This window comes from Micropterus dolomieu, linkage group LG01, assembly GCF_021292245.1.
Source record: "Micropterus dolomieu isolate WLL.071019.BEF.003 ecotype Adirondacks linkage group LG01, ASM2129224v1, whole genome shotgun sequence".
In the NCBI taxonomy this organism is placed as follows: Eukaryota; Metazoa; Chordata; class Actinopteri; order Centrarchiformes; family Centrarchidae; genus Micropterus; species Micropterus dolomieu.
Window position 1 is genome coordinate 5,128,607 of NC_060150.1, and position 24,636 is coordinate 5,153,242.

At 40.6% G+C, this 24,636-nt stretch overlaps 1 protein-coding gene across 1 annotated transcript in view; it reads right to left on the reverse strand.

Moving 5' to 3' along the window:
- LOC123974001 (transmembrane protein 47-like) overlaps positions 1 to 18,541 on the reverse strand; it is a 96,227-nt gene extending 77,686 nt beyond the window's left edge. Inside the window, exons 1-2 of the mRNA XM_046054417.1 lie at positions 18,313 to 18,541; positions 4,036 to 4,176 (exon numbers count right to left, since the gene is read on the reverse strand). Of these exons, the coding sequence (XP_045910373.1) occupies positions 4,036 to 4,176; positions 18,313 to 18,541 (370 nt within the window). The remainder of the gene's footprint in view (positions 1 to 4,035; positions 4,177 to 18,312) is intronic.
- Positions 18,542 to 24,636: the final 6,095 nt, after the last annotated feature.

Here is a 24,636-nt window from a genome sequence, read left to right on the forward strand (position 1 = left end):
TATTATAATCATTAACATTACGACTGTTACCATTAACACTACTATAAATATCTGTACCATTTTTCATTTAGTCTATAGCAACATCACCTTTACTGTCTGTACCTCTGTGTGTGTATATTGTGTAGGCTGCCTCCCTCCCCTCTCTCTCCTTCCATCCCTCTCTTTTTCTCTCTGTTCCTCTCTGCCCTCTCTCTCTCTCTCTCTCTCTCTCTCTCTCTCTCCCTCTCTCTCTCCCTCTCCCTCCTTCACCCCCAACCGGTCGAGGCAGATGGCCGCCCACCCTGAGCCATGTTTCTGCTCGAGGTTTCTGCCTCTTAAAAGGAAGTTTTTCCTTGCCTCTGTCGCCTAGTGCTGCTCTTGGTGGGAACTGTTGGGCTTCTGTAAATAGCATCACAGAGTACGGTCTAGACCTGCTCTTTTATGAAAAGCGCTGTGAGATAACTGTTGTTGTGATTTGGCGCTATATAAATAAAATTGAATTGAATTGAATTGAAAATTGAATTGTGTCTTACTAACTTTCTGTCTTTTATTCTTTGTTTCCTGTTTTTACGTTTTTACATATTTTCCTCTCCTCTCGTTTCCGGTCATTTCACTTCCTGCTATTGTTTTCGCCGCCTGTGTGATTGTTTGCTCCTCCCAAACTGGTTTCACCTGTCTATCATTAATCACCTCCCTCTTGTGTATTTAAGGCTGTGTCTTTCCCTTATTCGGTTTGTCTTCGTTCACTGTCAAGCGTCTCTACCTGTTTTCCTTATTCGAATGTTGGATTTCTGTGTTGGATTAATAGCATTTCTGGTTGGATTAATAGCATTTCTTTTTTTTTTTTTTGAGTTGGATTTGTGTTACTTTTGTTCTGGACTGCTTACCTGAATTCTTGGACATTTGCCTGCCTCATCACCTTGTGAAAGCTTGTACCTTTTGTGTTCTTCACAATTAAAACTAAGAAAACTGAGCGTGCTCTGCCTGGTGTTCTGTGTCTGGGTCCAAATCCTTGTTTTCACTGTGTCTGCACTCGACAGACGTGACACTGTCAACCATTTCACAGATGTCTCTTTTTTTAATGGTGGCCGATGGGGAAAATGCTTTTTCATCAGCAGGGAAATTTTACGCCTATCCATGACTTATTATACATCCATGATCTCCACACACAGCCATGGAAGTATATGAGAAAAAGAATGTGTTTTTTGAACATCTATGCATGTAAACAGTTTTAGTAGACACTCACATGTCTACAGTATGAAACTGAAAATGAGCATAATATGGGTCAGCATGTTAGCATGGTCAATGTGACAATATTAGCCTGTTGATGTTAGAGCTCAAAGCAACACTGTACCTACATACAGCTTCATGGTGATGCTAGTCTGACTATAGACTCTTCTTTTTGTTTGTAAATAGTGAAAATGTCCATATACAAGTTACCACAACATAACATAACAATATGTTTTCTACCCCCTGCTGCAGCTGCAACCACATCCACAATTTTAAGTGGAAACCTGTCTGTAGTCACCATAGAAACTACAAATATTTAAAATATACTGTAGTCAGCATCTATATTTAGTATAGCCATTACAACTTCCAAATTACATTACAAGATAGCAGCCTGGGTGCCAGCTGGAAGAGACAGAAGGGTTGTGAATGTTAAAAATATTTATGTACTAGTTAATTTATCAATTCTGAAACAACAGCTGTACAACAATACAAATATGTGAGTCAACATGGAAGAAATATTTGTACTCAAAGCTTCAAAATTGTATATAACACAGTAGGGGGTCAGTATTTTATTTCTAGATTAATTATTTATCATTGAATCAAAACTACATTCTGAACAAACTTCCCCTGATGTAAAATGAGTCTGTGTTAAAGTTTAATGAGTTTTGGTTTATGGGATTTGGTCACATTCACTTTTTTCCTTTTACATTTTTTGCAGTGACGTACAAGTTTAGATATATTAGAAAAATAGCAGAAATTAGCATCAACTAGGTCAAGAAGAGAGTCGTATGCCCAGAGGGGATGCCATTTAGCTTTGTTTAGTTCATTAAGCACATTGTAGAAAACAAAATAAATCAAATTTTATCAGGCAAGGTGGAAGGAGAGGGGATGATGGTAGAGAAAAGTAGAAAAGATGACAGATGACAGATGACTGGAATGAGAGACAGAAGAGAAAGACCTGAGGTGGACTACAGGGTCGAAGGAAACAGGACAAGTTTAGGGCAGAGAGAGAGGGATGAGGGGAGGTGAAAGGATGACAGAGGAGGGGAAGTGGGGAGAACGGGCAGAGATAGATGTTTAACAATTGGGAGGGGGGAAGAGATGGAATGGTAGCGGAACAAAGGCGACCACATCAATCGTTATTTCTTCAAAGGGAATTCATCTTGTGGGAATATAAACACGCTTGGGCACTTTCCTGCAAACAAAAAAAACATATAATATCCTAAAATACGCAAAGATTAACACAGATGGTGTGAAAAACAAGCCTTAAAGTGGTTGGTTGTTCAGAAGCGTGTATCCCTTTATAGTCCCCCAGAAAACACTTCTCTGTGCTCGGCTTTAAAGATATCTTACAGAGAGTTTGTTTGTGTCCAATCAATGGAGAAGACAAGTACATTTTGACAGCTAGAGTTTTTTGTTTGTATGTTAAGTATTCATAGATTACTGTTGTCTGTTTTCCAAGCACTAAAATGATCTATTATATAATTATTTTTGCTTAAAGAATTGATTTATTATTTAATCAAAACAGTGCATCTGGACTTTTTGCAAAGCAAAATGCTTCTCTAGAGTTTAATGAGTGTGTGGGCCCATTTTTTTGGGTTCCAATTCATGGCCCTGAAAATGACAAACAACATAATCCAGCTTTAACAACTATTCCCCCTTTCTTTATGGAAGGAAACAGCCTAACAAGAAAACATGAATATAAATATCTTTTCAGAAGGCTTTCATCCCTGCTAATTTTGCATTGCTAATCTTTGTTCTTACAAATTCTTAAAAGGTACAATGTGTAAGATTTGGAACTAACTTGAGGAGCAGAATGTGAAGAGATATCAGCTCTGACCTCATGTCAAAGAAGTCTATGTATTGTGTTGCAGAGATATCTACTGAAGGTATCATGCTAACCAGCTACCTCCGGCCCGTCTCATGTTGTCAGAGGCTTTTGCATTTTACATTCCCTTTTTTGTCTTTTAGTCTGTTTCACCGCAGACCACACCAATGCCTTGGTATTTTAAGCCGTCTTCCATCTCAAATGGAATTTGATGAGCTGTTAAATGTCAATCCAAACATAATAAAGATGTTTAATTCTAATCCATTTATGCATTTTCCATCCTCATACATGCTTTTAAAGTATTTCTCAGGATAAGAAGACTTCCAGTTCATGCAAAATCACGTAGCTTCTGTAAATCTCTGCACTATCCCTTTAAGTTAAGAAGATTTCCTCTTCAGTGCCATATCGTACTTCTGTGGTTTGCACAGTATTGAGGAAAACTTCCGACAGGCAACATATCCAGCTTTGCAAAATCAAACATTTCACGCCTGAAAAAAGAAACTTCCCAATTATTCCGGGAGGTAAAAATGGGGAAAATGAGGAAACTTGACAGTTGAGATTGGGGTTAGCTGGGGAAATTAAACAGACAAGTGTGACACTCCATATCAACCCTGCTGGGCCCGAATCATAAAAATAAGATTTTCTCTAAATGAGTTTGAGGGAGAGAGGGATTGTGTATGTGTCAGTTTGAATGTAAGAATGTGTGTGTGTGTGTGTGTGTGTGTGTGTGTGTGTTGTGTGTGTGTGTGTGTGTGTGTGTGTGTGTGTGTGTGTGTGTGTGTGTGCATGTGTGTGTGTGCATGTGTGTGAGCAGTCTGTGTGCCTATTTAATAAGTAAGGATTATCATTTAAATGCATGTCAGTTTTCTACGTGATTATTCTGCAACCTTCCAGTTACCTTGTCTAAATTGGCTAATTAAGTGTGTGTGTGTGTGTGTACTTTAGCACATAATGAGTGCGTGGCCTTCGACTCACAACTGGTGTAATTGTGCGCTGACCTGCAGCGAAGAGCATGAAGGCGACGGGTGCGTAGAATCGCCGCCTCGTACCGATGCACACAGCAACTAGAGCGACCAGGAACGACATCAGCACCAGGGCTCCACCCCCTAGCAACAGGGCCAGCGTAGCAACCTGCCAGTCTGGAGAGGGAAGGAGGTGGGGCAGAAAAAGAGAAGAAAAGGTGGACACAGAAGGTAAAGAAAAGAAGAAATTAGGAAGTAACTGAGTGAGCACAACAAAGCAACATATATGCAACGTGAGAACAACGAGAACATTTATGAATAAATGCTATATAGTGAACGCATACCACAGCTAAAAATTAAATGTGCAAGACCTTGAGGGTGGCCTGGGAGGAGAAAAAGAGCCACAAGACGCATATTATTATATTTGACATTTTATTACTGTTTTTACCGCCATCAAGTATGTTGATAAGAAGGAGAACAAGGGAGAAAGTAAGGATGGAAGGAAAGAAGGTATAAAAAAGGAAGGAATCAATAAGGAAATAAGGAAGCATCTATGGGGGGAAAACAGTAGAGGCTAAGAAAGTGGGAAGGAAGAAGGTACAAGTATAGTGAAGAAAGAAAGGGATGGGAATTGGAATGAAAAAGGGAGAAAGGAAAGGGATAAAAAGGGTATGAATTAAAAGCAATGGAGCAGGGAAATATATTGGAAATAAAAGGAGGAACAAAGAAAGGGGAAGAAACAAAAGAGGGAATGGGAAAGAAACATGATGTAATTATAAGAAAGCAAAGGAGTAAGTAAAGGGAAAAGGGACGAGAAGAATGAAGCAAGGGGGGAAATTGGGTAAAAAAAGAATACTAGAAGGTAAAAAAGAAAGATAAGACAGGAACATTAAGGAAGAAAGGGATGGAAAGTCAAAGCAAAGTGAATGAATAAAGTGAGGAAAGGAAAAAGGAAGAAATAAAAGGGCATATGAGTGTGTAAGAACCACAAAAAACCTGAGAGTCGAGGAACAAAGGGGAACTGAAGAAAAAATGGAGAGACAGGTAAAAGTGATTTGAAGTGAGGTTTGGTGGCGAAGAGGCGCAGAGCATCTCTGAAAGGGTGATGGGCGATAAAAGAGGAGAAACATGCAAGTGGAGAGGCACGAGCATAATCTCACAAGGACAGAGAGAGGGCAGCATGAAAAGAAATGCCAAAAGGAGAAGAGGAGGAGGAGGGTGGTGAAGGTAGAGGGAGAGAAAAGGGGGAGGAGGAGGAGGAAAAGGAGGTGAGGATGGCATAAGGGGGCTGGGGACAGAGCGGCGCTGAGTGAACGTAATGAAGAGAGAGGCACTTAGTATACCTGAGCTGACAAAAAGCCTCCGCTTAAAAGCTTTGCTGGCATGTTATCAAAAATCTGTCCACATTTTTATATCGGGAGCACCGTGGCTTGATGCACACTGAAATAGCACACAGATACATGGTCACAGACAAAGACACAGCCACACTTGGAATCATATTTCACTTGAACTGCAAGATTTGTGAGTATTCTGCTGCTGCTTTTCTTAAAGCGGTGCGGGACTTTTACGTAAGAATCAGCAATGATTGGTTTGCCAGAGCTGAATGGGGGTAACTCAGTATGGCAGAGCCTCTACGTAACAAGCACGTGCTGACAGAGTTGTGTAATAACTCTCACTGTCAGAAGGGGGTGACAAAAGTTCAGCACTGCAGGTTTAACATGTGTTCAGATAGATGGTGATTTTAGATTAGCAGCATACTGGGACATGAAGTCACCTCTGGCAGCATAACCTGAGGTCGAAGTGTTGAACATTTGTGAGTGAAATGTTGTGTTGCATATCCTGGGGATTTATGAATCTAGCATTACTTCAAGAAAAACGAGAGACTGGAGGTGGATAACGCTATGTAACGGTTATTTCAATCTGGAGGGACTTGACTGAGTGAGCAACAATAATTTATTGACATGTGACACATTGAATGAGAACATGGGAACTGATTTGGTGATTAGACCAAATCATAATGACGAGGTATTTTGAAGGGGGTGACGCTGCAGAGGGATAGAGATCACCCAGCGATGGAGTCTGGACACTGGTAGTGGTGCAAAACATCTGATAAGCTACTAAAGCTTTCTCCATTTTAGATTCTATGGCTCTCTGTTCCCTCAGAGAGCAGCACTGTCAAGACTGTCAAGACTGTTTGCTATTGGCCAACGGCCAAATTTAGTGTGTCAAAGTTCGCTGCTTGAATTCTCTGCCAAAAAAAACTCATGCAGATTTACTTTACCCCCACAAGCAAATCCCCTGATTAGGGCAATGCCATTAGAATGGATGGATTTCACTGTGTTTCATATGCTGGTGTGACTGGGTGTTATGGGGCTGGACACACACACACACACACACCTCATCATCTTATCCATCTGGGCTCAGAGGAAGTAAAGACATTTGACTATTTCTCTAACCTTTTATTCTACTTGTCTGTCTTCCCACTGTGATCAGATGTGATGCTGTCAAATTAGCCGGGCTCATGTAAGGTGGTGTAAAACCTATTTCTGTACTACAACGCTAAACTAGGAAGTGCTATATTACCGAAAAACATAAATAAATAAAATAATCTGTACTCCTTGAGGATATATAGTAGTTCTTAAAAGCCAAACTTCAAACTGAAAGTTCTGGATAAAACATCAATGAACTGCGTCTGACGCAGAAATGTAGCTGTCAGTACAGATGCAAAGCCAATGCACAGTACTTGGCATCAATGGTGCACTGCAGGGCAATTTGAGTGATTTTATTTTTTATTCAACAGCTATTTAAGTTGTGTATTTACTAGCATGGTGGGGGAAAAAAAGCTTATGAAAGATGGATGGTGGCGGGGAGAGATAAGGAAAGAGAGACAGAGATAGAGGTGAAAGATGAGATGCAGAGGTGGATAGTGGGAGGCCGACAGGGAAGCAGGAAATTAAAGATGAAAGAGAGAGAGCAGAAAGAAGAGATAGGAAGATAGACCATCGGCACACTCAGAAGCATCTTGTATTACAAATGCAATGCAACCAAAAATCTTCAGTTTGAATGATGCTGCTGATTAGGAAGCTGACACCGTAGGTTGCTTTCAGGACAAACACAGATTCAGCTTTATCAAAATGTTTCCTGGCAACAAGGTATTCCTATGTGAAAACCCAATTTCTATTTCTTAGCCTTTGACTCTGATCTGTCTGTGTGGGTTTGTATGCCCATGTTTGCTTCATATTTTAGGTAAAGCACTTCAGGCAAAAAGTTGGGTTTTCACTTTAAGGCAGCTCAGCAAAGCAACTGCACTGAGGCAATTCTGTTGCCCCATGAGAGCTGCACAAAACATAGCCCTGTAGGAGCAACGCAACAAATACACAGAGTGGAATAAGGAATAAGAGACAGATGTAGCGAGGTGGAGGGTTAAAACAAGACTCTCAGGAGGCTCAGGTGGTTTATCTTTCATTCATATTTAACTTCCCTCGGAGCACAGAGCTGGATCCCTCTGTAGAAGCACCCTCAACCAATCAAATGTCAGCGTGAAACCAGAAGGTTTCAAACAACCAATCAGAAGTGAAAAGAAATGGCATCAGCCATAGTTCTGTGAGAATCACATCTCACTCACTATAGGACTTCATCATTAGCTAATATGTAGCCACTGCTGTATACAAACCTACTAATTTAGAAATGATCGTAAATAAAACACAATTACTGCACAAGGTTCTGACTATCACCATACTGGTATTAAACAAGATGGAGTCATATGCCATCTGAGATTCGTGTAAAATTTTGCATAACTCAGACGATGTTAATTCACCATTTATAGGCAGACTTGAAATCACAAATATCAGAACATGAGCATTTTATTTATGCTTGTATTACACAGTATCTTTCTCTTCATTGCTCTCTTTCTCGAAAATTATCTGTATACCTCATTGCATGGCATTGTTGCGGCGCTACAAACAGAGTCAGCACTTAATGAGTTTAACAGATATGTAACCACTGAATCCAGATCCTCTTAATAAGGTCATTATCAGCCTAGTGCATCCCTATTTTGAATATACTATGTTGTATTTCTATCTTTGTTTTGGAGTAAATACTTTATACAGCCTATGAAAGACTACAGATTTACAGTCAATGCAACGGCAAATATCTCACCCACTCTCTCTCTCTCTCTCATTCACACAAACACAAAATGGTTTCTTTAACTGTTAAACTCTCTTTGCTGTTTCATCTTTCATAGTTTGGCAGATTTAAATTGTTCAAATCACATCATAGAGGCTGTAAAACACATACAGGCAACTATATAATTTGCTTTATATACAATATAAATCCTCCCTCTTTCTGTCACCCACATGTTTGGTGTATATAACTTGTAAATTAGTGCTTGTACCAGTTTTCTCACACACAGACACACACTTTCTCTTTCTCACTCACGCAGAGAGACATACCTCTTGCTGTAATGTGACTGTTTGCCATGTGACAAGATTACTGCATTACACTGTCACATTTTTTCATTACAGTAAAGCCACTCCAAGCTGTCACACTGATTAGCTACTGTAGTACTTTGGGTTCCTGTTTCCAAAAAAGAACCAGTCAGTCCTGTAACTCACAGTACGCAGTACATTCATCAGTTAGTTGTCATTTTAACATTTTAATCACAACATTAATTATGAGACTGCAAGGATTACTGTAGTTCTTGTCAATTTGACAGTCAGGTGACTTGTGCAGTACTTACGTAAAATGGTAAATGGTCTGTACTTACATAGCACTTTTCAAGTCACTCATACATCGCATTCAGACACAGGTACAGAAATACACATTCACTAGTAATGTATCAAACAATAGCTATGCAAATTGGGGTTCAGTATCTTGCCCAGGACATTAACCACAGATTCCAAGTAACTATACAACACACTATTAAATGTCATATAAGTCCTGAGCAGGTCCAGTTTGCAAACCTGCATTTGCAAAACTCAGTCCCAGAACCAACAATTACCTCATTACCTCAATTACCAGATGCAAGGGGGGGAAATACATGTTTGAAAAAGGTTCAGAGGTGACAAAACCTGTGGGCTTCAGGGTAGGGGCACACCACTGCCACAGGAAATAAATCAATGATAAAAACAATGCAGTGATCTGTGTTTTCAGTGGATTATGTTCACTTGTGTTTCCATCTGCTCAGAACAACTTGTTGGCGGAGGATTACACTAAGAATCCTGTGTAATTTACACACAAAGTGTGTATGCCTTTGTGAATTCCTGGCAGCAGGATTTAACGTAACTGACCTTTTCTGCGCACTGATGAGCTGCTGAGATTCACCGTTTATATAGTGGGATCATTAGAAGTTTAACGGCAAGTCTCCAAATATCATTTGTGTTTGATTAGTGATAAGTTTAGGATTGCTTAAAGACTTTCCAATTTTAGCCATGCTGGCAGCGTGGCTTTTGTACAGAGTGAAATAACTCAACAACTATTGAATTTTTTGCTGTGAAATTTCACATAGACATTCACGGTGCCAAGAGGATGAATCCAAATGACTTGAGGCAGCAGGTCAGCCTTTTCACTTTTCAATATCTGTAAATGTACCAGATGGATGGCACAGAATTTGGTACACACATTCAAGATAGTGCCATCATCAAGTCAACATTTGCCCAATAGTTGGGCTTTTGACCACATGCCTGTAAAACTAAAAAAACATCAGCTTCAGCAGTATGTGTTTTACGCTCATTAGCAAATGTTGGCATGCTTACAAGCTAAACTAAGAGGGTGAACATGCTAAACATCATGTTCTTTTAAATTAAGACTGAAGACTTTTCTTTTTACCATTGCTTTTAATTAAATATTTAAGATTTTTCTTTTTATTGATAACTTATACTGCACTGTAACTTTTACTGTCCTGTTTTCTTTTTCTTTGTTTTTAGCATTTTATCATTGCTTTTTTCCATTTAACTCTTTTAACCCTGATTGTAACACTGTAACTTTTCTTATATTTTATGTTGCTTTTAAACTTTTTTATATTTCCCTGTTGCTTTTATGTTTTATGCAAAGCACTTTGAATTACCTTGTTGTTAAAATGTGCTATACAAATAAACTTGCCTTGCCTTGCCTTGCCTTATAGATGTCTTTAAATGTCTTATTCCGTCTAACCATCTGTCCAAACCCCAAAGTTATTCCGTTTACAATATCAAAGTTATTTCATATGAATTTTCTGGTAATTAACTAATCACCCAGTTTGTTTTTTTAAGACCACCAAAAATATGGATTTCGAGGTTTTTGAGGGGTGCTACATGTTAATTAATTGGTCTGAACCCCTATATTTCCACAGTAGATTTAGTAGATGAAAACATTTTATGGTCTTTTTTAACAACCAAAATATGAAAACAAGCTGATAAACCAGTACAAAAATATAATAACTGAGAGTTAATACCAGAGGAATAACTGCATTTAAGACAATTTTGTTCTTTTATGTCCATAGATAAGACGTTTACAGGCTTTTCTATGTGCTGCCACATGCTGCTGCTGTGATACTGTAAATGCTTTGAAGAAAGTTTGATTTGCATACACCAAAAGGATTATTTATGTTTGGCCACATGCGCATCCTTTTCCCCATCATGCCACAGTGTGTGTGTTTTGGGGATGGCATGTGGGAGCTGTAGGTTCCCAACTATTCCCCAGTCTGTCTGTCTGTCTGCCACAGAACTGAATGCCACATCATTTCCCATTCCTCGTTCAGCTGCTACAAATAGAACTGGCGTCTCAGGGGGCTCAGCTCACTGAGAGGAGGGATGGATTCAGAGAAGAGGAGGGGAAGGGAAGGAGGGGGAAAGAGAGGAGGAGAAAATGGAGAGAAGTAAAAGGGGGAGAGACTTGACCCTGGGGAAAATGGAAAGGAGAGATGGAGATGGAGAGGAGAATGCTGAGGAGGAAGAGGATGGTGAAATTACAAAGGGAAAATGATTAACATCAGAAATGTAACCCTCTGGGAGGAGAGAGGGAAGTGAGGGTGGGAAGAGGGGAAGAAAGGAGACGAAAGGTTATGAAGAGCAAACAAAAATGAGAAAGAAAAAAGAAGTGAAGGGTTGAGTATTGAGAAAAAGACATTTCATTTAGGAGTACAGATGAAAAAAGGCAAGGGGAGTAAAAGCAATGAATGGATCGATAGACTGTTAGAGAAAGATGAGAAGGGCAGAGAGCGAGTGGGCAACATTTAGGTCTTCAGTGGTGACTGATCTCAAATCTGGGACAACAAAGGCTGGTAAATGTGGGTCAAAACAGGCCAAAATGTGTTTATTGCACAAAACTGAGTGCACCATTTGAGATTTTTTCTTAAATGTGTTGATATTACCAGATGCAAAATTGGCCAATAACCTTAAAAAGGCCCACCCACTGTCATAATTCTGAACAAAATACAGTGTGAGAAAAGGATGAAACGTTGTATTGTTTCCACACTTTTAGTAATGGTATCTCTGGCTATAACCAAATCCAACAGTGAGCCTGGAAATTGTTCTCTCAAGGTCAGGTAAATGACAAACCGAATTGTAGCAATGGCACATGTTTTTTAGTGATGTATTGTGCTTTGGTTTAATTTGAAGCTGCTGGTGTTGCATTTATTTTTTGGACTGAAAAAAACCCCAAGCAATGGTATGTTTATTTACTCGATTGAGTTTAAAGTGTGAAATCTAAGTTGTAAGCAGACAAAGGAAAAAATGAAGTGGGAGGAAAAAGTGTGAGCGAGACGGAGAGCAGATGAGAAAAGGAGGAAGGTGGAAGGAACAACGAGAAGGATGAATGAATATGGGAGAGGAGAGGGAGTCGACAGGAGGATGTCGGGACGGAAGAGAAGAGAGGAAGAAAGTGGGTTGGCCTCCAACATGTTTCAACAGACCATAGTGTATGTGTTGTATATGTGTGTGCGTCTGACAGGTAGAGACTTCCCTGATGTCTGCCTATGAGGCCACATGCCCACTATAAGATTTTTCATCTGAAGCTGTGTCTCTTTTGCCAAATATGTGGGAATTCAACCCCAGGATTTCTGTGTCGGGCTGGCTTGATCTCATATGCTGGTTGGTCGTCAGGTTTTATGTGTCCGCCATCATATCAAAAAACCCTTTAGCCCTTTTCCAACCTGGAATATATAACGCTGCTTCAACGCTGTGTCTTAACGTTTTAGCTCTTTTTTGTCATTCTGGTAAATACATATCTCTTATGGCTTTATTCATTTATTGTTTTTGCTTTATTGTTTATTACTGTATATTCATTTATTGTTTTTGCTTTATTGTTTCTGGTATGAGAGGACGCGCGAGTTTTGAAATGCAGGATAAAACCTTTTTTTTTGTTTGATCTCTGGCCACCTCTTCGCACAGTGTCATTATTTATTGCCTTTTCGAATGTCTGACTGTTCACACAAATAGAATGACAGGATGTTAAACTTGCAATAACCAGAAGCAAACATACAACATTTACAAATTTATGAAGTTCATATGGCGAGCGATCCAGCAGATACAGCATTCATTTGAAGTCGCGTTTGTGTTCACCTAATGAATGTCCAACATTTACTCTCCTTTTTGCTCTGTTTTTGGTCTTTAGCAACTCCTGAGGGGAAAATCTTGCTTTTAAACTGCTAAATGCTCACCTGTTAGTTGCTAACGGTGTCTGTTTGGTGCCCAGGAGGTAGTGTACAGTGGGGTTTTTAGATGTGTTTTTTTAATACAGCCTGCTGCTGGAAATGAGGCTATGAGAGTGGTGAGAGTGAACCAAAACAGTAAAGTTGCAGGTCATAAAACCAAAACAATAAGCTGAAAGACACTACAACACCCCAAAGAGCTGAGGGGAACTTCAGAGTCAGTTGATAATCTCTGTGGATTTGCCACTACAAATGACACCTTTCAAATTACACAGTAATTTTATCCATTGTTAACAAAAGAAATGTTTATAGCAGCTTTAAGTCATTTAATTACTAGTTGCTCACTTGCTGTATTAGATGTTTTTTGCTTGACATTCATAGTTGCATCCATGCAGTGTGCTGCTCTGAATTTATGAATTTTATGGGCCCCACACCAAAAGGGGAATAAAAAATAAACTGATCTGACATGAGAAGAACATCCTCAACAACCTAAAAATGAAGTCATATCATATGGGAATTATCCATCTTGTAAAATAGCGTTCACGCCAACATCCAAATTGTAATTATGACTGGGGTTTTTGTGAAAGCTCCAAAATGCCAGACTTGGAACTTAATAATACTGGAAGCCTGAAAACCAGCCAAATATGGATGCCTCACGTCAGCCAAAGTCTGTCGTTCAGTGTAATTAGATGTAATTTAACCCTCACACGACCAACTCTGCAATCATACAACCGTTGTTAACATGGGAATCAGTTCCATCTCCAACATAAATGTGGGATTCACGTCTAACTGTGGAACTTTGTTGCATATCATTCCCCTTCTCTCTCCTCCCTTGGATCTCTTTACTGCCAAATGTCTAATAAAAGGCAGAAAATGCCCCATGTTATTATGTCTGGCTTAGTAAGATTGCCGTTATGAGTTTTACATAGTGACTCAGGGACTTATTCATATATAAGATCAACATGTTAAGCTGCCATCCCTAATATTGGTACAAGTCTGAAAATGGCTTCAGATACTCATAATATAAACTATAAAATTGTACCTGTGTCAGTTAACAAGGGAATACATATGAAAATTACTACAGCTGGTCTTTGCACAATAGCTCTGTTTTATTCTGCAAAGTGAGACCCTTCTTTCACGCCTTTGTTTTTCCATCTCATTCCAATTAATTAGCAGCAATGCTGTGCATGTTGTGAACTAAAGATTTCTTACTCTGACTGAGGTATTACATGATCTGTCTCTGCATACATTACAGTGTTTTGCTTGTTGCTTTGGTGAGGGCAGTAGACATAGACTGAGCTGGTGGGATGTTCCCTTGTCAATTTAACTTTTAGATGCATTCCCTGGTTGTTTTTTTAGGCCTGGAATCAGATTACACCTGTTGAAATCCATTCATTCACTGAATTATGCTCTCAAGTTCATAGTTTTAATAAATTTCTGGTGTCAAAGTAGTTAAAAAAATGTTTATCCCAGATACAGGCACGTCTATCTTGAGCTGGAGCCAGTGTCTGCACAGTAGTTATCGGGGTTGGAGCTGCAGTATTGAGGTCCAGCCCATACACCAGGCCGAATCAATCGCAAGTCATTAATGAATTAAACTCCCATAGCATCAAATAACTTATCAGAAAAATGAATGTCTGAACACAAAAGTGATAAGAACTACCTAAAATGACAGAAACATCTTTGACATCTTTGGGAAAAATGTATTTGCCGTGTACTTTTAGGTCTGGCCCATGTCCCATCAGGAGGGGGACATACTATAGCTGGCAACCTAATGTAGCTGTGAAGTTTAACTTGACGTCGAAATTTTCAGCAGACTTACTTTCGCCATACGAGCGAATCCAGTAATCACTGTGATTCCATTGGGATGAATGGACTTGTGATTAAAAGTACTGGCTGTATAACTTTGCCATTTTAAATGATGGTGTGATCAGGCCTTTACACATAAAGACACAAAAAAGGAATCTGTACATTTCAGTGTATACATATCAGAGTATTTCTCAATTGCTTAAACACATTTCTTGAAATTATGCCTCTTTTTCTCAAAACTCTAATCACAAGTCCACAACTTCTCACCCAATTCCCCAAATGTCCTATTTTCAGTACATGAAGCTCTCCACTCAAAACCAATCAGTCTTGCTGAAAACCAATCTTTGCCCTCAGTCATGAGTCACAAGTCCTCAAAAACACACACTACAGCACAGTCTGACACACTGGTGAGATACATTCAAAACAATACTACAAAAACTGGTTATGTTGTTTGTGGTTCTCCTCCATCTCCTCCTCCTCCTCTACCTCTTCCTCCTTCGTCCTCCTCCCTCTACCTCCTCCTCCTTACTACTCCTCTTTCCTCCTCCTCCACCCTACTCCTGCTCTACCTCCTCATCCTTCCTCCTCTCCATACTGCTCTTCCTTCTCCTCCGCTTCCTGCTCCTCTCAGGTGTCCTCTAACTCTTCCTTCATATCTTTCTGGATCCATTGTTCCAAAAACTGAATGAACTGACTCTGGCTCCTTTTATCTGCTGAAGGTTCTGATTGGTGTGACTCCTTGTGTGTTCAACCTGTGCTGACTTGAGTGAACAATACTGAATGTTACTGCTTTCTCAATGACCACATGGTGTAGGCAATGAGAAATGAAGGGATTTGTGTGTAGAGGTAAGGGAAATGGGTGGGCTTTTTGAAAAATGGAGTTATGGTTTGGAAATTTTAGTTCAAAAGCCTGGTTATGATGTTTAAGCAATAGAGAAAAACTGTAATGCCTTTACAGTATATGTTATATTGTATTGTTCATCTGTGATGTCTCTGTGTTTCTCTATTTGTCTTTTTAAACGGTATGGTGGCCCACCACGTTCATCCCTATGCTAAAGTTCCCATGAGCAACCCAATTAACAACTACCAACTTCAGCAGGAAATGTTCCTGTGGCGATCAATTCTGTTTCCCATTATTACAGAAAACAAAATCATCACAATGAATGCAAAGGATTAACAGAAACTGCCGCTTTGCTCTGTCTCCGTCGTTGGAGCAAGCCAAGGGAGTAATTTATATTTTAAGATCAATGTGTGTGTGTTGGTAAGGCTCACACTTATGAGCCGACACAAACCTGTCATGCCGAGACGTGTAATTAGGGAGTCCTGGGTCTGGAGTCTGGGTGTGTGAGTATAATATGCGTGAGAAATAAAGAAAGAAAGAGAGGAACTGCTGAAAGTTGATGGTGTGGTCACAGAGTATGTGTGTGTGTATGTGTGTGTGTGTGTGCTCGGGTCCTCGGAGAAGAGGTGCGGAGATGCAACAACAGAGAAATCAGAGTGTGACATGAAATATTCAGCCGGGCTTCAGAGGAGACTGTCCAGAAATAGGTCAGCTCAACACGGTAGCCTCTTATTGGAACACGCACACACACACACACACACACACGCACACAGACACACATTTACACGCTGACATACACCCCTCTGACTCCCCTTCTGTCACACAACTACACACAGATACACAGTGTGCATTTGCTACAAATAACACACACGACACGCAGACACTATCACACACAATCACGATCCCATCCCACCCAGAGAGAGAGCAGCAGAGACATGGATTGGTCACAGATAGATAGATAGATAGATAGATAGATAGATAGAGTCTGTCATAGTGTCAGACACTTTAAACACCTTTTAAATGATTTGTTTTTAATGCCCCTGTGTGTAATTAGCACCAGTCAGCTCCCAGTGTCACAGTGGTAGTAAATAATGCCACTTTCACCTCACTTAAAGTAACGCTCGTGAACTCTTGTTTCCCTGGAAACCAATCCAACATCAACCCCTCCTTCTACTCTCCGGCCCAAAACTGCAAGACCTCTCTCCTGGGCGCGACAACGAGGCATTTTTCTAGACAACAAAAGAACTGGGAGGGTCATAAAAACAATAAGAGCGAGAGACAGGATGAGCTCTATATCGAGCCAGCACTTTTCTTTCCCTCCTCCATTCCTTGTATGTTGACAAATTAATTAATTAGGTGCAGGTAAGTGGCAACACCCAGGAGATGTTGATGTACTTTACTGTGAAGGTGGTGGCAGTTTTGCAGCGTTAATAATCTAGATAGTGATCATTATGAGGTAGTGAAAACAGGCTGAAAGTGCATTTTATAGCTCCTGAGCAGCATTTATTCTAGTTTTATTCCCCCAAAATGGCCAGCAGTATGTTCAGGTGTATGAATATTTTTTAGTGTCTGACAAATGGCAGATAATGATATTACAGTATAACGTGCACAGAGAGAGATGCTTTTTCAACATTCCTTTTAAACATAAGTCAAACTTGCATTTCAGGCCTGCAACTTCTTTTCATATTAAATGTAGTCTACCAATTACTTTCTCGATTAATGTCCAAGTCCAAATGGATATTAAAATGACTTGTTTAACAGTCCAAAACTCAAAGGTATTTTCACATTCTCTGTCTCTCTCCAGCCACAAGCCAACTTCCCAAAACCAAACCATTCTCTACTTGTCCACCAGATGCCCTCTGACTTGTTCACCTGTCTCAGCCATCTCATTGGCTCTGACTCCAGCCACTCCCTCTTGTCCTGCATAGTCATTAGTCATGCAGATGTTTAACCAGCCCTTTTCCACTTCCAATCCCTGCCAGTTCGTCTAAGTTGCCATATACCTCAAGGCAGTTTCTGCACTTGATCGTTACCCCGACCCTGAACCTGCTTATCTGTCTCCCCGTACCTGCCTGTAAGCCTTTATCAATATATCACTGAATTATCCTGCTGCCTCGACTGTCTGCATTTGGTTCCTTCCCTTGTTGCTGTTCTCCCTCCATGACAGATATTCACAGAAGACAAAAATTAAAATCCGATTTTTGAAGCAGGAACCACTGAATTGTTAAAATGACTTCAACCATTAATCGCTTATCAAAAGTGTTTGCAATGAATTTCTGTCTGAATTATCAACTAATACTTTCAGCTCTGATGCATTCATAAATAGTGGGTTTCTCCTGAAATACCTCCCGTGAAAGACCTGTGGCAGTCAGCCAATTGTGTGCCCATTAACATCGGGTTAGTATTAACCACACGTTTGTGTGTTCTCAAAATGTCACGTCTGCAGCTTTTTAAAAGCGGAAGAAAGAATTTCAAGGCATGTCATTGGCAATAAAAGCCTGTGGTGCAGGTGTAATGAACTACATCAGTGTCAGTTTATAATGTCTTATTCATAATCCATTTTTCCATAATAGACTTCAAAGCAGAAATTAAAAAAACTGAAATCATTTTGAATGCAATTCTATTAACGCATGCCAGCCTGGCAAAATTCCTTCATTTCACCTCCACAGTAATTAATGTGGGGATCCCAGGGGAGTCACAGGTTGACAGGGGCTGTCAGGGTGAGGCTTAGTTATGGTTGGATATATGGACAGTGTGGAGTCACAATACTAGTCGGGACAATACCTTCTTACAGCTTGTGGAGTTAACAGATTATTGTCTTTTGCCCTTTTAGAGGCGAGGAAGCATCCCTCCATCATCTTGGTCATCTTCAGCATCATTCCTTGCTGTCATACACAACAACTCTTAAAGAGCTCCCGTTAATGCATATTAGAAGACGCATGGTAACTAACCTCTTCCCTTGCCGGTGCGCATGGGGCAGGACAGATTAAGTGGTTGTATGAGCCCATGCACTGTGACTTTACCCCCATTTCATTACCTGATCCTAGCGTGCTGTTGCACTGCCAGTTCTCGGTGCTCGCCGGCTTCCAGCAGGACTCCCACAGGGAGAGGTAGTACTGGTCGTCGGCAGTCACCCACGCCGGGCTCATCACGGCGCCCACATCCAGACAGAGCGCCAGGAAGACGCACACCAGCCCGACCAGCTTCAGCGGCGTCAGCGGGGAGCTGCGCGCCGACTCCTCCGTCTCGGTGACAGCAGACGACATGGCGGGGCTGGAGAGGCGGACCGGTTCAAAAGCCGGGGAGGAAGTCGATAAGTATCCCTCCCAGACGTGGTGTGTATGTGAGAAGACAGGGAACTGTGAGCTGAGTGTTGTTATTGTTGCTGCTGCTGGTGCCGCCGCAGCCGCCTGCGTTGCGCGCTGCACGGACGCTGCGCCTGTGCACCGCTGCCGCCGCGCACCGGAGATCTCCACCTTACAGCGCTGACGTCAAGGCTTCAAGGGATCAGCAGGTGCCACAGGGTCCTAGAAGGAGAGAGAAGGATAGAGAAAAACCCATTGTAGATTGTAAAAAAGAACAGAGCCAGAGGAGGGGGTTAATATTCCAAGTAAAACAATTCAGATATTGAAGTCCCGAAAAAAATCGGGAAAAGGATAGCCAAATGTTTTCTGAGTTAATAAGTCAGTGCAGACACAAGAGAAGAGGTGGAGCTTTTAGGGTGTAGGCAGATATGAGGGACTGCAACAAAGCCATATAAAAGCACATGTCACATCTTATGTCATTTATACATCACGTCATTTATACATAAGTGTCTGCAGTTCTTTTTCTCTCAGTTTGTTTTACGCTTGGTCTTTAAACAGAAGGAACTATCTCTTAAAACTGTTTGGTGAAAATAGCTTGTTGTTGTTAAAATCTGCTTAGCCTGCTGTTGAATACAGAGCCGTTTAATAACATTTATTCATTTAGCTAATGCTTTTATCTAAAGCAACTTACAATTGCTATAAATGTCAGAGGTGGAGCAACAAGGGGTTAAGTGTCTTGCTCAGGAACACATTGGTGGATGGGTCACAGTGGGAGACTGAACCTTGGCCTCTCACACCAAAGGCAGGCATCTTATCCATTGCGCCATCACCACCCTTAAACTGCAATCACATCTGAAAAATAGTATTTTCAAGTTTTCATCACAATTTTATGACTTTAGAATCTCAGAGAATATTTAGTTTTTTCTCTTAAACTTGTGACTTTAATCTTGAGAGTGACGTCCATGTAAGAGGACCTGCGGTGTATGTAGATAGAAATGGCTCATTCTAAGGTAATAAAAACATAGCGGTTCATTATGTAGGGTCTTTATACACCACTGGAAACATAGTTATGTATATTATATTGCATTTCTGTCAATAGATCCTCCAAAATATTACACACTGGACCTTTAAAGTTAGGTTTATTAATTCCATGCACCCATCAAAAACATTTTGGATTAATTATTTGATCAGATATTAAGGACTTATTTTGCAGTGGAGAGATAAGCACAAAGCAGAAGAGAAATGGAGAGCAAACACAGTGATGGAGCAAGAGAAAGTGGGAGGCACATGAAGGAATATTATTGTTTCTTCTGCATACTAATGACAAAGCCAGAGATGAGACAGAGAGACGGAGAGAGACAAGAGGCGGGAGGCCAAGAAAGCAGAGGTGAGCAGGTTTAGGGAGGCAGAGCCATCCATATGTTTATTCAACCGGAAAGAAAGGAGGGATGGAGAGGCTGATGGAAGGAAAAGATGGCCTTGTTTACTCTCTATCAGGACAATAATGAGGGATGATGGGGGAGAGACAGAAGCAGGCAGGGGAGCAGAGAGGGGAAGGGCAACAGATAGAGGTGAAAGAGATGGAGGGAAGGAAGCCTGGAGGATTGAAATGTTTGTTTTTTTAGAGGTCTTAGATAGAGGTCTTAATGAATAGACTTACTGTTGATCCACGTCAGTTATTCACAGCTTAATAATACCTCCTGGCACTTTTATTTTATCTCTAAGACACACTGCCTCTCAGACAAAAACATCATTCTCACACTGTTAAACATTACTAGTTAAATGATGGGGGCATATTACTGAATAATGAAGGAAATTGCTGATTTTGTTGCTAGATCAGTAAAAGCCAGTGAAGGACAGTGGTTAACTTTGTATATTGTATTATAGGGGATTTGTTTTACACAACAGCAAATTAAAGTTAAATTGAATAAAGAAATGCAAAATGTAAGACTCGGACATGGAAAGGCTGTTGCTGCAAGTGAAGTAATTCTTTTAAAATTAAATTCTCAGTAAAGTAAAAGCTGTAAGCATTGCAACTTCATTAAGGACAGAATTAAAGGGCTTAATTCTTGCTTTGCTTCTTTATTGGCGTTTAGAGGAAGAGTAATCAGCATACTCGACAAGTTGTATTTATGTTCATCGTGAGCTGACAGATTCAGTTTATACAGGACGGTCTTTTGCTGATTGTAGCTGTATGAAAAGCTCCAGGGACATTCAAAGATGTTCAGTGGACGTGTCATTCTATTTTTCACCCTAAATGTATCAAGGCCCCAAGCTAAAGAAAAAGCTTACCTTGATTATATTTTAACTGGTAAGGCAAGATCTTTTGGAACAATCGCACAGTAGGGAAATCAATGTCCTCAAACTAGAAATAAAAGAGTAAAGAATTATATATCTCTATATTATAACATACTTTTTATTATAACTATCTTGTAAAACTTGGCCGAGCCTTGAGTAGTATGTCTAGGTTTGTGTTTGAGGTGTTCCATTACATCTAGTGATGATGTGAACAATAGGAGCTGGCTCCCATCTGAGAGACGATTTCTTTTTAAGTAAATGAATAGGCTACAAAACAGAAAAAACAGGATGAACCTATTTTTTAAATAGAATCTTATGCTCCACTTTTACAAGAGAAAAGAATTTAGGGAAGAGGAGACTGACAAATGTAACATTATCTAACACAAGTTGTGTCCTGAACAGGCCTTTTCTATAAAGTAACCTGTAACCCCATAAAATAATACAGTTATGTAATAACATGCCCCTTATAGAAGTAACACTTCTATAAGGGGCATGTTCTACATTATACTGCCAGCTTATGTCTCACAAACACACAGTTTTATCCACTCCGCACACTTTTACTCTCATATCTATGCTTTCTTTTGGAAAGGCAAAAAAAAAAGCTCTTTGTTCCAACTGTAAGAAGATATTTGTTTATCAAGTCCTTAATTAATATGGTATAAAATAAAAATAAATAGTAAGTAAATTCCAACAGCCACATACAAAGGAAGAGTCAACCACCACTTCATATATTGTTTAGCTTTATCCAGGCCCTAAAGATTATTGTGAAAAAGTAGGCTAAATCTAGTAGTCAGAAACACATGCACTAAATATGTAAATCTAGCCCTGTTACATATAAATTGAAAGGACTCAAGCCATTTGGCATGGTTTGTTATTAAAAAAAACAAAAAAACTGTGCTGGGTAACAATTAAAATTTTTAATCGCGATTGTGACGGCCCTGCCTAGTTGGGTGTTTAACTGTGTTGTGTTAGACAGCTTCCTGATCCAGCAGTCTCTAGTGCCCACCACAACTAGCCACATGAAGACTAAGGGGGAGCTTAGTTAGTCGTACTGGTTTTAGATAGCGGGGAAACTCCGAACCACGTTGGGGATTAGTCCTCTTTGGACACACAGGCGAGCGTCGGGTGTCTATCTGGCCTACATTTAGTTTTTTTCATGTTGCATAGGCAATTTAACATGTCTGAAGTTGAAGCATTTATTGCCGCTCCGTCTCAGGAATCCCTGGATAAATGCACAAAAGAGCAGCTGCTTCAGATTGCTCAGTACTATTCAGTGGAGGTGGTCGGAGACAAACGTGTCAAAGAAACCATCAAATCGGCTATTAAATCTAAGTTACTAGGAGCTGGCATTATGTTTAAAGCTGATTTTTCTCAGAGTCCTGCGACACATGGTTTAACTTTTGAGCAGCTGAAAGAGATGTTGTTGTTGCAGTTGGAGCATGAGAAAATGAAATATGAATTGGACGTTAAAAAGCAGCTGGAAGTGGAGAGAATTAAAGCAAAAATAGATTTAGAGGGAGATCGGTTGTCAATGATAAGAGATGGCTTATTGTCAAGTGAGGCTCATGGCGGGCAGCAGTCCAGATCATCTGACCGTTTTGATGTAAGTAACTTGCGCTTGTTGCCACCATTTAATGATAAAAGACCCAGACACATTTTTTCTGTTGTTTGAATGTGTCGCTAAGGCCAGGAACTGGCCTGAAGGGGACTGCGCTCTGATGCTTCAGTGTGAGCTTTCTGGGAAAGCCCAAGAGGCGTATGCATCTTTGAGTCCTGAAGATCAAAATCAAAATCAGCTGTTCTTAGAGCTTACGAGCTTGTACCAGAAGCATATCACCAGCGTTTCAGGTCTTGGGAAAAGAAGAATGGCCAGAAATATGCCGAGTTTGCTAGAGACCTTTCAACTTACTTTAGAAGGTGGTTAACTGCACTTGAAGTTACCACCTTTGAGGATCAGTGCAACTTGGTGGTACTGGAGCAGTTAAAAAATACTCTGCCAGAACGTGTTTCCACATACATCTCGGAACGGAACGTTGCTACGGCTGTGGATGCGGCTGTTGCAGCCGATGAGTATGTGTTACTCAATAAGAAGTTTCAGGGAGCGTTATGTAACTCCTGATTTCGGTGCACAACGTAGTGGTTATGATGCGCCGTCTGATATGGTGCGTTCAAGGAAAATCGGTCATATGAAACCTCACAGTAAAACAAGTCGTACATTTGATGATAATGATGATTGTAACTATTGTCATGAAAAGGGTCATCAGAAGGTGGATTGTGCTGTGTTAAAGGCTAAGTCAAAGAGAACGAAAGCTAATGTTAGACCTGTGGCATTTGCTGCAGCTTTAAAGCTGACTATGTTTCTGAGGTAAGTTCAGCTCCCATTTGTGAAGCAGATGTTTTGGCAGCTTATGCTTCTTTCATTCGGGATGGGTCTGTGTCACTCGTTGGTGGTGTTTAAATCCCACTAAAGATCCTGAGGGATACGGGGGCCTAAAACTCCTACATTGTTAAGTCTGTGTTGCCTTTTTCAGGGGATACAGATACTGGTGACTTTGTTCTCAGTCGTGGAATGGGGTTGAGTCTGTTTCCAGCACCTTTGCACAGGATGGTTCTTGACTGTGAGCTGGTTCATGGTGAGGTTGACGTGGGTGTGCTATCGGCATTGCCTATTGAAGGTATACACCTTATTTTGGGGAACGGTTTGGCTGGTAGCAGTGTTTGATCTGAAACTCCACCCTCACCAATAGTCACTTTGTGTCCATCTGAGTTTGTGTCTGATGAGTTCTGGTGCATTGCAGGAAGTTTCTCCGACCTGTGTGGTTACACGCGCTATGCACAACTTGCAGCTTGACATGTTACCTGAATCTAACAGTGTGGATGTGCATTTTGGAGGTTCCATCACTGACTGAGCTCATGGTGAGTTGGTTCAGGAGCAGCGCAATCACGTCTCTTTGAAGGAAACATTTCAGCGTGTTGTGCCTGCCTTGGAGATTGGTTATGTGGCATCTGGCTACTTTGTGCATAATGAATTGCTGTTCAGAAAATGGGTTCCAGTGAGTGAGGATGGTGTGAAATGTGATGTTTTCCAGGTAGTTGTGCCATCAAAGTTCCGTCCACTTGTTTTAAAGGTGGCACATGATGAGTGTGGGCACTTTGGTGTCCGGAAAACATACCTTAACATCCTAAAACATTTCTTTTGGCCTCGACTGAAAAAGGATGTCTGCGTATATTAAGACCTGTTGTGTGTGCCAGCTTACAGGTAAGCCGAATCAGAGTATTAAACCTGCGCCATTACAGCCTATTCCAGCTGTGAGTGAACCATTTACACACCTTATTGTTGACTGTGTGGGTCCATTGCCCACACAAGTCTGGCTGTAAATATTTACTTACTGTTATGTGTCAAAGCACCAGGTATCCAGCTGCATAACCGTTGAGGTCCATTACAACTAAGTCAGTGGTTAGGGCTTTGACACAGTTCATTTCCATATTTGGCATTCCTAAGGTCCAGAGCGACCAGGGGTCAAACTTTACATCTCACATGTTTGGTCAAGTTTCAACACTTGACCAAACATGTGAGATGTAAAGTTGCGCATTAAACAAAATCAGTCTTCAGCCTATCATGCGCAAAGCCAGGGGGCTTTGGAGAGGTTCCATCAGACGCTTAAGTCTCTCTTGCGGGCATATTGTACAGAGCTAGATAGAGTCTGGGAAGACGGGCTCCCATGGCTAATGTTGGCTTCACGAGAGGCTGTACAGGA